Source organism: Montipora capricornis, chromosome 6 (assembly GCF_036669925.1).
Source record: "Montipora capricornis isolate CH-2021 chromosome 6, ASM3666992v2, whole genome shotgun sequence".
Taxonomy (NCBI): domain Eukaryota; kingdom Metazoa; phylum Cnidaria; class Anthozoa; order Scleractinia; family Acroporidae; genus Montipora; species Montipora capricornis.
Genome location: NC_090888.1, coordinates 6,285,204 through 6,296,891, shown reverse-complemented (window position 1 = coordinate 6,296,891; position 11,688 = coordinate 6,285,204). Strand labels below are relative to the sequence as shown.

General features: G+C 39.5%; 1 protein-coding gene across 1 annotated transcript; it reads left to right on the top strand.

The window, feature by feature from the left end:
* The first annotated feature begins 7,885 nt into the window (after positions 1 to 7,885).
* Positions 7,886 to 10,412, top strand: LOC138054634 (uncharacterized). Its single transcript, XM_068901127.1, has one exon. It carries the CDS (start codon positions 8,121 to 8,123, stop codon positions 8,916 to 8,918), a length of 798 nt encoding a protein of 265 aa, XP_068757228.1. The 5' UTR covers positions 7,886 to 8,120; the 3' UTR covers positions 8,919 to 10,412.
* Positions 10,413 to 11,688: the final 1,276 nt, after the last annotated feature.

Below are 11,688 nucleotides of genomic sequence, written 5' to 3'. Positions count from 1 at the left end.
CTATTATTCCTTTTTGTCTACGTTCTACAATAGAGCGAGTTTGAGGTAACTCTGAATCCGCTCCACAGAATTTTTTTAAACTTTGCGGAGAGTTTCATCTTGACCTGCTGATCACTTCTGTGCGATAAAAAATTGGGGTCACCGAGTTCGTTTTTCAGATATGAGGAACTAAAGCCAAAATGTAGGGTGTTTTTGCAATGCTTTCCTGTTGTCATGGTAACTTGTTACGTCACAAAAAATGGCTGCATCTTGTTTAGCGATAATTGATGTTTCATATGGTACCACAACATTGCTTTTGTTTTACGTGATAGAGCAAGTTTCAATTGAGTGTCGTAAAACCAAAACCAAAGTAATTACTTTGGCCAATCAAAAGGACGGTGACAATCCGGTAAACCAATCCCAACTCGAAGTAATTACACTTAGCCCACACAAAACGCAGGGAAACGTGCACGCGCGAGCTACGATTGGTTTTGGCTTCACTTCTGATTGGTTGAAAAAGTGGCGCGAGAACTTTGAACCAATCACTGAGTGGAGTAATACAAAACCAAAGCAATTCGCTAATTACTTTCAACACTCAATTGAAAACCGCTCTAAGGCCGACTGCATAACCTTTAACGGTATTGATGCGAACGGTTCATTGAAGTGGAGAACCTGGAAGAAAATGAACAAATAACCCTTGCATGCTCTCATTATTGTCAAAACTCTAAAAAGACTGGTCAATATTCACGCTGTTGTTATGCCTAGCACGGGAGAAACCTGCGGCACGATTACATTTCCTTATTGAACCAATTTTAGGTTTCTACAACTCCATAATGATTTGTCAGGGACTTGGCGGTCATCGTAGATGCTGGATCACGCACTCCTTTGATAGCATAAAAGTGTTGTGGTCCAATAGGTGTTAATGAGCGTAAGAGGCTTTGAAATCTTGAATCACGTGTTACGTCTCGCACAGAGACTTGGAGTTCGCTTCCAGTGCCCTTTGCTGGCGTAGCTGAAATTTTATGCTCTCTCCAATTTTGCCCCTTTCCCAGATTAACAACAATCTTCTTATTCGCCTTTTCACATTCTTCAAGTAGATTTCTTGTATCTGTTGATTGGCTGCCCTTTTTTTCTTCGGTGGCTTTGAGCTTCATTACTGAAGCTGGACTCCCTTGCCTTTTGTTTTCCAAGCCAAATTGATGTTTAAACGTTTCAAAGCGACTAACTGCGCCGTTTTCACTCTGTTTTTTCCATGTAGTTTCACTGTATTTGTCCATTTTCTCTACCAACGCAAAATAGCGACACTTTTCCTTGTACATCTTCAAGTACTGCTGCTTACTTTCCTCAAGTTCATTATTTTCATAATCAGGTTTTTTTAGTTTGGCTAAACTTTGCACCTTCCTCAATCGCTCCGCTTTACTTTCATCTTCGTCTTTCAGTTTTCTCATTTTCTGCACCATAATCTCCACTTGGAGTCTCTTTTGTTTGGCATCAGCACTGAGACGAACAAACTCGAGAACTATTAACGCCGCTTGTTTAAACGATTTTATCCGTTTTTTTCTCCGCCATATTGGTGTTACATACACAAGGGGCTTTGAATTTAAATACTCTGCCATCTTTAACGACCAATAACTAAGATTCAGTAATTCAACTGTACTACCATAACTGGCTGGTATCTGACCGTACAAATAAGCTGTACGGTCATTTATACACCAGTCCGACGTGCAAGAAATGACGTCATCAATCTGGACTAATCGTTGGTCTTTTGTTCAATAATCCCCTTGGAATATATCGACGTATTTTCCTTTGATACAGATGTTTTAAAGCAAAGTTAATGAATTAAATATTGCCTTTTAAATGCCACAACACACGGAATTGTCGAGCTAGGAGGAACTTACTTACTTTTCAGCAACCAAATTCGTTTTATTTCGTTTGCTAATAAGAGCCGATGTTTCCGTAATTAAGGAGTCTGTAAGATCTACATGAAGAGTATAATTAGAGGAAAAGTAGATCCGCGTTTTCAGTTACGTAACGAGGGACAAATTGGTGTAATAACACTGTGACGAACAAAGAGGTTTGCTTGAAATCGCTAGCGCACTACCACCCTTGGTATCCAAGATGGCGATTAACAGTTACAAAACAATGAAACAAAACCTCATAAAATATTACTAACAGATTGCCCTTACTGGCTTTTTTAGTGTTTTTATTGCAAAAATTTTCTCATCGCTGCATCTACATTAAATTGGCCAATGATCCAAAATGTGTTTGGTAGATCAACGGGGTCTACTACATTCTCGTTCATTCATTCCATCGTTCCTCATAGTCGGCGCGGGGCCTTCGCACGAGAAAACGAAGAGAAAATTCAAGTATCTTCATTGGTTAGCTTGCGAGCGATAAAGTTTTGAATCGGAAGTGAAAATAGCCGATGTGGCGTGGCTGGCCTGTAAAATGATCAGTGTCTTTGTTTAAAACTACCATATTACTTATTGCACTTTCTGTTCGACTCGAAGGGACACATTCTATAAGTTGAGGCCACTTAAAGCTTCACAGAGAGACTCCTCGAATGTAATGCTTCTGACTCCGCCATATTTAGTACTATATGAACTCCGGAGTCCTAGAACCTGGGATGTAAATCCTATGTCTCCAGAGCCCTTCGTTTTCTCGCACGAAGGCCCCGCCGACTAAGATAAACGATGGGCTCTGGGAACGAGAATGGATCTACTATGATTTCTGTGGTCGTCTTTCTTCCTTGGCGTCCGATCTCCTTTAACTGGGCCTATCTAGTAGCCAGGGTCTCCCCTCCAGATTAAGAGGAGTCACAGGGGAAGACAATCGGAAAGAGTGCACACCTCGAAACGTTGTTATGTCAAATTGTACCAATAATTTAAAAAAATTATTGTACAGAAATATTTAAGGCCCTTTCACCAAAGTGACTTCGTGAAAACGCGTTTCTTTTTCACGTAGTTTGGACAGTTTGATGAAATAAAAGTTATACCTTTGCCTGGACAACATGGCATGCAATTATTTTAAAAAAACACGACAATTGAGTGAATGCGTCAAAGTTCACCCAGGAGCCGAGTAAACTTGGTTCCTTCCGTAATTTTATGGTATCATGATTTTGTCTCTTTTCTCTTGCTGACCGTCTTCGTCTTAGGGCTCGCTGTTAGAACTGGTTCCCTTTTCGCAGTGCCAGCCTTTTTGCAACTATTACTTGAACTAGCTCTAGAGTATTTTTCTCCTTTATCTTCAGGAGGTATTAGTGAGTGTAAAAGGCGCTGAAATCGGGGATCATTACTTGCGAGTCGCTGTACGTCTTCGCTTTTCCTATGATGTATTTCTGGCAAGCAAGTTTGTCCTTTGAAACAGTATTCTTCCTTAAGATCTATGAAGCTCCGGGCCTTGTGTTTGCTTTGCCGTCGATCATTGTTTTGCTTTGTATCCTCTTTTGTGTTTTCAAGAAATTGAACATCGAGTAGATGTGAGGAACTGAGCTTCGTGGTAGCTCGATTTGCATCTAACATTTTTCTATACTAGCCTGTTAAATATCCTGAATCTCCCTTCCTATTCTGAATCTTACTCTCTCTCGCCCTTCCCCATTCATTGGCACGTTCATGCTCTCGAAACTTTTCCCAAACGGTTTTCTGATTTTCTCTTCTACGGTATGCCTCCATTTGAATTTCACGAACACGCTCGTATTTTTTTCTTTGCTCCTCGAGAAAATTTCTCTTCAATGCTGAAATGTTACTTCCACTCTGCTCTTTATCAGTCTCGTCTAAAAAGAAATCAACTGTCATTTCAGGATGTATGCTTCGAAGAAATCGCATAACAATCATTTTTTTACGAACGAGTTGCCAATACGAAGATTTTCTTGTTTCCATTTCTTCATTTCGCTTCTTCCGCGGCCAAATTGGATCCAAATGTGAAATGATAGGAAAGGTCTCGTTTGTACCTTTCAATGGCATTGAAGAAATAATCGTCTATACTCTTCTATTTCTTATAACAATGAAATATTGAACATTTGAAGGGGACGTTAATATACCCTTGTTTAGTTTTCCTAAATCTTTTCGAAAACAAAAGGGTTGAAAAAGAAAATATTTTTAGCCAGCCTAAGAAGCAGAGCCTAATGTTTACTTGTGGACTAATAAATTACCATTATAGATTTTTCTCAGTTTTGAGAGTGAAGCTTCTGGCGTTGGTCGGTGTCTAGTTTTTAAGATGCCAGTAGATTTAAACGGTTTTTATTCAGTTAAAGTCAATAAGGCTGTAAGTGCACTAAACGGTTTTAAGACACTCCCCGTTTGCTGATATGGCTTTTAAGCGTTTCTTTTTCTTAATATATTTAAATCACAAACCTAACTATACACAGTAAAGAACGAAAAAAGCATATCTTCAGTCTATAAATAGACTTCGACGATCTTAGGCTTAATACTTCAATGCTAAAAATTTAATTACTCCAACTTAATTGCAATGTTATCTCCGGCTTTCCTGCGCTTAACAAGTCATTTATTTTCCCGTCAAAGCTAGTTAAAAAATTGTTAACCTATCCAGGATTGTTTATTTTCAGTAGTTCCGTTAATATATCTTTTTCTTTTTAGTTCTCCGCCGCGGTGTTCCTTAGCAGACAGGAACTTCACAAAATTAATTTTCGTAATCTACAAACCTAAGAGCAGCTTAACAAAGAATGCAGTATTTTTTTACGTGAGGTTTCAACTAGTTGCATTTTAAATGATGTACTGAACTGTGCGTAAGTACTTTGCAACACATGGAATACGTGAATATGCTGCTGTCATAGTACTAATAATATACGGTTATAGAAAAAGCCCTCCCTTCCCTGGCCAAAACCGTTGGAAAAAAAAACTTACGGGGCATTTTGGCGAGACCGTATGGAAACAATCCATCCCAGACACCCAATGTTGACAAAGGGCTTCCCGGCTATTCCCTGAATTGGTAAACGAGAAGGAGGCTTTTGAAAGACCTCCATTGATTTACTGAACATGAATGGTTGCCACTTTGTATTTTATGTCCGTTGGGATCATTTTCTCAGTTTTTGTCAAAAATTGATTCAGATTTGAAACCCGAATGCAAACGGCCACCGACACACGTAACAACCCCAAAGCAATTCAAATGCAGGCGCAGTCGAAGTCGAGGTCTTTTCCAAGATGGCGGACGAAGCTGGCCCAACCTTGGATTATTCATTTGAGTCGTAGTAATTGCGTTTAATTAGTATTTCAAATGCCTATTTTCTCGCAATGCATCTCGAAGCGAAAGCGAAGCGACACCCAAGCGGACTGTAGCTTCTTGAATGCTCAGCAAACTGTAAACTCGATAGTACACGAGCGCTGAATCGTTTACTATTTGTTTTATCATAACCAAAACACCTTGTGACATTCTTTGTCTTCTTAAATGCCTCTCGCTCACCAGCTCGTCAAGTTGACTATCCCTTAATTAGGCTTGCAAAGCACTTTGCAAGTGGCTCTGGCAGGCAAAATACCCTGTAACAGGTTAATGAAATGACATGACAGAATTCTACGTCTTCGTTTCATAAAGCTGCGACGAAAAACATTTTTAAACCTTTGTTTTTTTTCATAAAGCTGCGACGAAATTTCAGCATTTTGGGCAGTACACTGTTCGGTCATTATTGCAGTTTGAGGAAGAGAAACTGCAATTTTTTTTCTCGGCGCACGTGTCAGTGTTTTCGCCATAACCATTCACCCATGGGCAAATAGTAAATAGACAATTGACAAATCAGAACGGCACGCGCTTTAGTTTTGTTATGTTACACAGAGAGATTTTTCATTGTCATTACATGAAATGGCAAACCGTACAGGCTCCTGCTTGTCGTAGAAGCTTGAAAAAGGTTTACACGATTGCTCCTATTTTGTGACTATTTTATCTTTTTCAAATAGCGCAACGATGACGAAGTATCATTTAACGGAGAAAGGAAACGCCAAGATGGACTATGGCTGTTGTCATGTTAACTTGAACGATAATTTCGTGAACTAAAATACAAGCCGCAGCGCGATTTTTTTAAACTCATTACTGTAACACCTGGCTTTTTTGTGTCGTTTATGACGTTTGTTCCTAACAAAGACGTTAATAGAGAGTTTATAAAAACCACGACGGCTACGGCAACGACGCGGACGCCACAAAAGAGAATTATTATTGTTTTATAGAGGAAAAATGCTCTCGTGCCACGCGTGCAGTACACATTTTTGTACACTTATTTGCCGTACACTGCAAAACAGTAACGCCGGTAAAATAACCAAATTTAACACTTTGATGATATCGTGTGTCCGCAGCAATAAATTTCTCGCTGCTGTCTCTACTTTTACTCAAAAACCGTTCGTGTCCAGTTAAGGATACTTTGCCCCTATCGTACAATCAGTGAGCAAGATGGAGAAAATTAAAGAATATTCAAGATTCTGGTTAATGCAGTTATCATATACATCACAACATGGTCAGATTTTTCATGATAGTCGTTGAAATATTTGTTGTTGACAGTTTTACATAAAAGCGGCGCGAAAGCGCTGTTACGTAACTCAGCCACACTATCGTCAACTTTTATCAAATAAAATTCAGTTTTCCCGTGAGAAAGGTAGTTTATTTTAGACAGGGGTAAAAAAGGTCAGCTCAAACTGTCGTCGGCTATCAAGTACTGTTTGACTGCGGCTTAAAATGAGTAGGAAACGAAAAACGTGTAGACAATAACGTTGAATTTTTCATGACTTTAATTTCCTACCATTCATCACGCCCACTGGTATGTTTTTCCTTCTGACGCATTCGCCACACAAAAAGAGTTGCGAAGAGACAAGACTAAAATATGTTCTCATAGGACCTTGGTCAGTGGTGGATTAAAATGCAGGAACTGGCTCACGACTTTCACTTAACAAAACCAGCACTGTGGTTGGTTGATTCTTGGTCACGTGCCCCTGATCAAATTTAAATGTATCCCGACCGGAATACAAGCCGTAGTTGTTGCTCGCGCCGGTTGTTTTGCTCCGATTATTGAAGGAAATATCAATTTGAAAATGCAAAATGTATAACAAAGCACTTAATATATGGTCCCTCGGGAAACTAGTTAGTTTTGTTTTCCCTGGAATCCTGTCTCGGGAAACATCAGGACTTGGGTGCTTAGTATTTTTAAAAGACGATTGCGTACAATGAAAAGTCGATTCACAAACATTGCACAAAAAATAAACGTGGAGGTTAAAACTACTGAAAAAGTGTATACACCAATACACCAAGCGATAATTTAAAAAGGACCATTTTATATCATTCTAAACTTGTAAAAACCGGGAAAAATTGTTTTAGCGAAAGTTCATCGCTTGCCGGGATACCGCCACAACGCAGTCGTCATGAAACTTGTTAGTAGGTTGGTTTAGCGAATTATTTTGCTTCCCAATTCGATCTATTCGAATCTATTTTTGACCGTCAACAGGCATGTACTAAAATAGCGGTTCACGCAAATTTGTCGATAAATTTGCTCATTCTTAATACGCACAGGAACACCTTTCTTTGTTCTTTCAAACAAATTAACGGGAAGCTGCCTGTACCATTTATACATTGTGCAGATTAAAGACAATTGTTTTTCACAATTCAAGACAGACCACACACAAATTTTCTACAGCAATCGCAGCACGTTAATTATTTTGAAAAGCATTTTCCATTTTATCATGCTGCTATCCGGGAGCTTTTTGCTATAACTATTGCCGTAAATAGAAAAATGCAAAACTGCAAATGACGTCAAGGATGTCTGTGTTGAATGGATCGATGAAGAACAAACATGCGCAGCACGTGTTAACTAATATTGGAAAAAATGCAACGACACCTGCCTGCAAAGACAAAATACCTCCCGCCTTTTGTTGTTTAATATATACTGTGAAAATTAGCAGGAATAACGAAAAACATGACGCTTGTTTTGACGAACGTTCTCGATTTCATGTCATTTTAAAGACACAGGCTAGCTGAAACTGTACGTGAAAAGTATATCTTTTCAAGTGTAAATAATATATAAGGGTCATATTTATTTGAGAGAAAATTTGATCAATTATTTATAATAATGTAGCTCAAAGGACATTATTTAAAACTGGTCGGTGTACAAATGATATTATCTAACAGTTGAGGCCCAGGAAATTTCAGAAATGGGTAGAAAACGAAAACTGAAAAAAGTTTCTCGGAGCGAGAAATGGATGCAGAAACTTTACGACGATGCCATTAAAGAAGTCAAGGAACGGAATTTCAACATCGACGATTCACCACCGGTCATCAACAATGAAAACCCAACTGATGACGCTTCGATAGAAGAAAAACAAGTTCCACAAAAACCGCGAAAAAAGCCCAAAGAAGTCCTCGAAGAGAGCGTTAGGAAACAAGAGGAGTTAAGAAAATCGAGAGTTTCCTTATGTGTTCCCGTTTCAAGGCTCGTCCCTTTCAAACCTGACGAGAAAGGCTTGGCTTTCCCGCGGGATTTTCGGCGGGATTCTACCTCTCAAAGCTGGATTCCGCGTTCGGGAAAATCGCTTCCTGGTGATGTACACAATGGTTGCAGATCCCCCAGTTCCGATTTTGATAAAATTGAACACGACATTATTTGTTGCAGTGAGGAGGCTTCGGAAGTCAACGCCTTCGAAGAAATTTTGAAGGTTTTCCCTCTTCGTGTTCATGAAGACGATGACATTAGCACACCGGAAATTTCCTTTCGCTCTCGGCAACTTCCGCCCATCTACCGACAAGAAGTGTGGCGGAAAACCATGCGCCGTGCATCAGAGCCATCACGCTCAATTCCCGCCAAAAAGGACGCATGGAACATAAGGGACCCTACGTCTTTGATGATTGGCAGGCAGGAACTTTACTCAAGAGAAAAATGTAAGTCATCTATTAGTCTCGCTGAGAGGCGATTTCGTCTGAGGATAGCTAGCACTGGAGCAGTTCTGCCATGAAAACCGAAAAAATAGAGAGAATGACAGAAAGAGAAACGAAAAGCAGCAACAAAGAACAAGAACAATAATCTTTAAAACTCATTTAACCAAAATGATCATGATTTACAGAGACAGAAAACCTGTAGCAAAACTAATCGGGGCAGGTAGTATGATGGCGTATCCGGCACTGTTACAATCACAAAACGTGATAATTTTATAAAATACAAGTATAGCAAGATACATTTTAAAATAATTAATCACTTTAATTAAATTAGATTATTGACACTAAAATTCGATGGCTGACGAAGTCACAAGCATTTAAAGATAAGAATAAGATAGATTCTTTCGATTTCATTCATTATAACGGACCCATAACGTAACTATATAAACATAACTGTCTTGTTTTTAGGAGATTTGGAATAATAACACAATCATTTTCTTCTTAATATCTATATATATTTCGGGAGTTGTCTCAGTATTCTATCACTGCATGACTTTTGCGATCTGATGAGCTCACAACCAGAGACCTTAATTTAAAGAGGAAAAATTGTTGACAAAGTTGAACGAAAACAAAAAACAATTAAGAGAAAATTCGACAAATCGAGGCAACGACCTAATTGATGCTATATTGCGAACTGCAGGATATTGCATGCAGTTTTTCTTATCTCGAAGGCAAACTTGAGGCTTTTAATGAAACCCCACAATTGCTAGAATTCTTTTAGATGTAAATAAAAAGATAATGTAATATGAAACTGTATTGCCTAAGGTATTAATAACTTCTTACTAACCGAGCGCAAGGGCCGTACTGGGAAATATTGGCCCGAGGTCGTGGCAGGGTCCGTACAAAAACGACCGAGTGCCAATATTCCCCATGCAGTACGGCTCGAGCTAGCTCGGTTAGTAAGGGGGTGTTTACATGATACCGGTACGAGTTTCATTCTGGTACGAGTTGTCAATTTCATACCGCGTTTACATGGACGACACAAATATTGACACATGGATGACGCATGAACTAAAACAATAATGGCGTCCAATATTTAAAAATACAACGCATGCGTCAATAGTCCCAGTCCACCACGACTCGTTCACTTCGGTGAATAGTTGTTAAATATTTGTGGTGTGGGTAATAGACCAAAAGAGATAAGAGATTTTTGTTTCCAGCGATCAAGATTTTAATTAAAATGAAAGGATTTTTTAGGACGAACTGATACAAACATGTTCAAAACTACTATCATTCACATCAGTTATCACAAAGTTCAAGAAGCTCTCTTTTAATTTCTTTATTTCTTCGTAATTCGATTTAACGCTCTTCGGTTATCAAGCGAATTTAAAAGGTTTTTTCCTATCAACGCTAAGTATTACTAGCAGCCTCTGAAATCTCTGTTTTTAGACAATCTAGTCTTTCACAACAAACTAATGTTACAACTGAGATGAAGAAACGAGTTGTTACATTAACAGTAACACGAATTGTTACAGTAAATACGGCTGAAATCTCTTTAAATTACGGCTGTACCGCCTTTTTCTTGGTGACTTGTCTTCTTTTCTATACTTGAGCTGATCGGGGTGAAACATGGGTAACCCGAAAGAATGGATCCTCAGCTGATTTGACTTGCTTGGATCGCAGTTTCCAGTCTCTAACTGCAGCTTGGCGTGCGCCTGATCATTTGGGTCTGTTACCATTCGTCGAAACTGGTTTGATACGATAAAAGGGTGATAGAGGTCTTCGACGATCGGTGCATGAAATCGAGGCTGACCTTTCGGGTCAATTTCGGCTTCAAGTCTGGATTATTTTACTTACCAGAACTCGATGAAGCTTGACTGAAAGATCTGTCGTCTTCAAGTCCAAGGATATTGTTGATAGAGAAAGACAACGGCTGACGGGAGACTGGAACCGATATAGGTTTTCCGTAAGAGGAACTGCATGATCTCCTAGACTCTAGCGTAGATTGAGTTGCCATGGAACCAACTGAGTAGGTGAGCTGTTGAACTTGTTCGTGTGACCACCACGCAGAATGACTGACTATCCTGTGTTCAGACCTGACATATATACCCTGACCGTGTGAGCGGTCCGACAAAGAAATGTGTCTAATTTACCGATAACCGAGTAAAGAACAATACACCGAGAAAAGCAGTCACTCGCCGATTAATTTGCATAACGATTTAGTGTCATTGCGCAAAGAGGCTTTCCGTTTAGAAAACTCGTTACGCGGGCTTTTTGAAGGCAGTTATCTTACCGATAGTAAATAATTTAACTAAACTCGTGTCACGAACATGACATTAATTTGATGACAAAATCACAAATACTTCAATGTCATTATTCTATCCTTTCTTTAATGTTGTGGTTCTATTGCGTATTCATTAAAACAATTTAAAGGGATAAACCAAGTGTTTGTCAGATTAGCTTGTTAAGCTGTTTAGAGTGTCCCGCGGGTTTGCCCCTCTCGGTTCAGTGTCATCCAAACCCAAGTGCCGCGTCCCAGGTTGCACACATCGGAAATGAACAAGTGTGGAGCGACACAGCCTGCGAACGCAGACGTACCGCCGGAAATACGTCTGCGTTCGCGGGCTAGGAGCGACACGGAGACAGACTTAAAAGATCAGCCTCAGCCACGCATATGAAACCAGGCTATTTAGTGATGAACGGTAACAGACCCAAATGATCAGCCGCGCGCGAAGCCGCACATAGAGACTAGAATCTACAAAGCTTACCCTGTTTTGCGAAACAAAATGAGCGTGAATAAAGAGATGCAATCCATTTCAGTTAACTGATTTATACAGACTAAATGAAGTA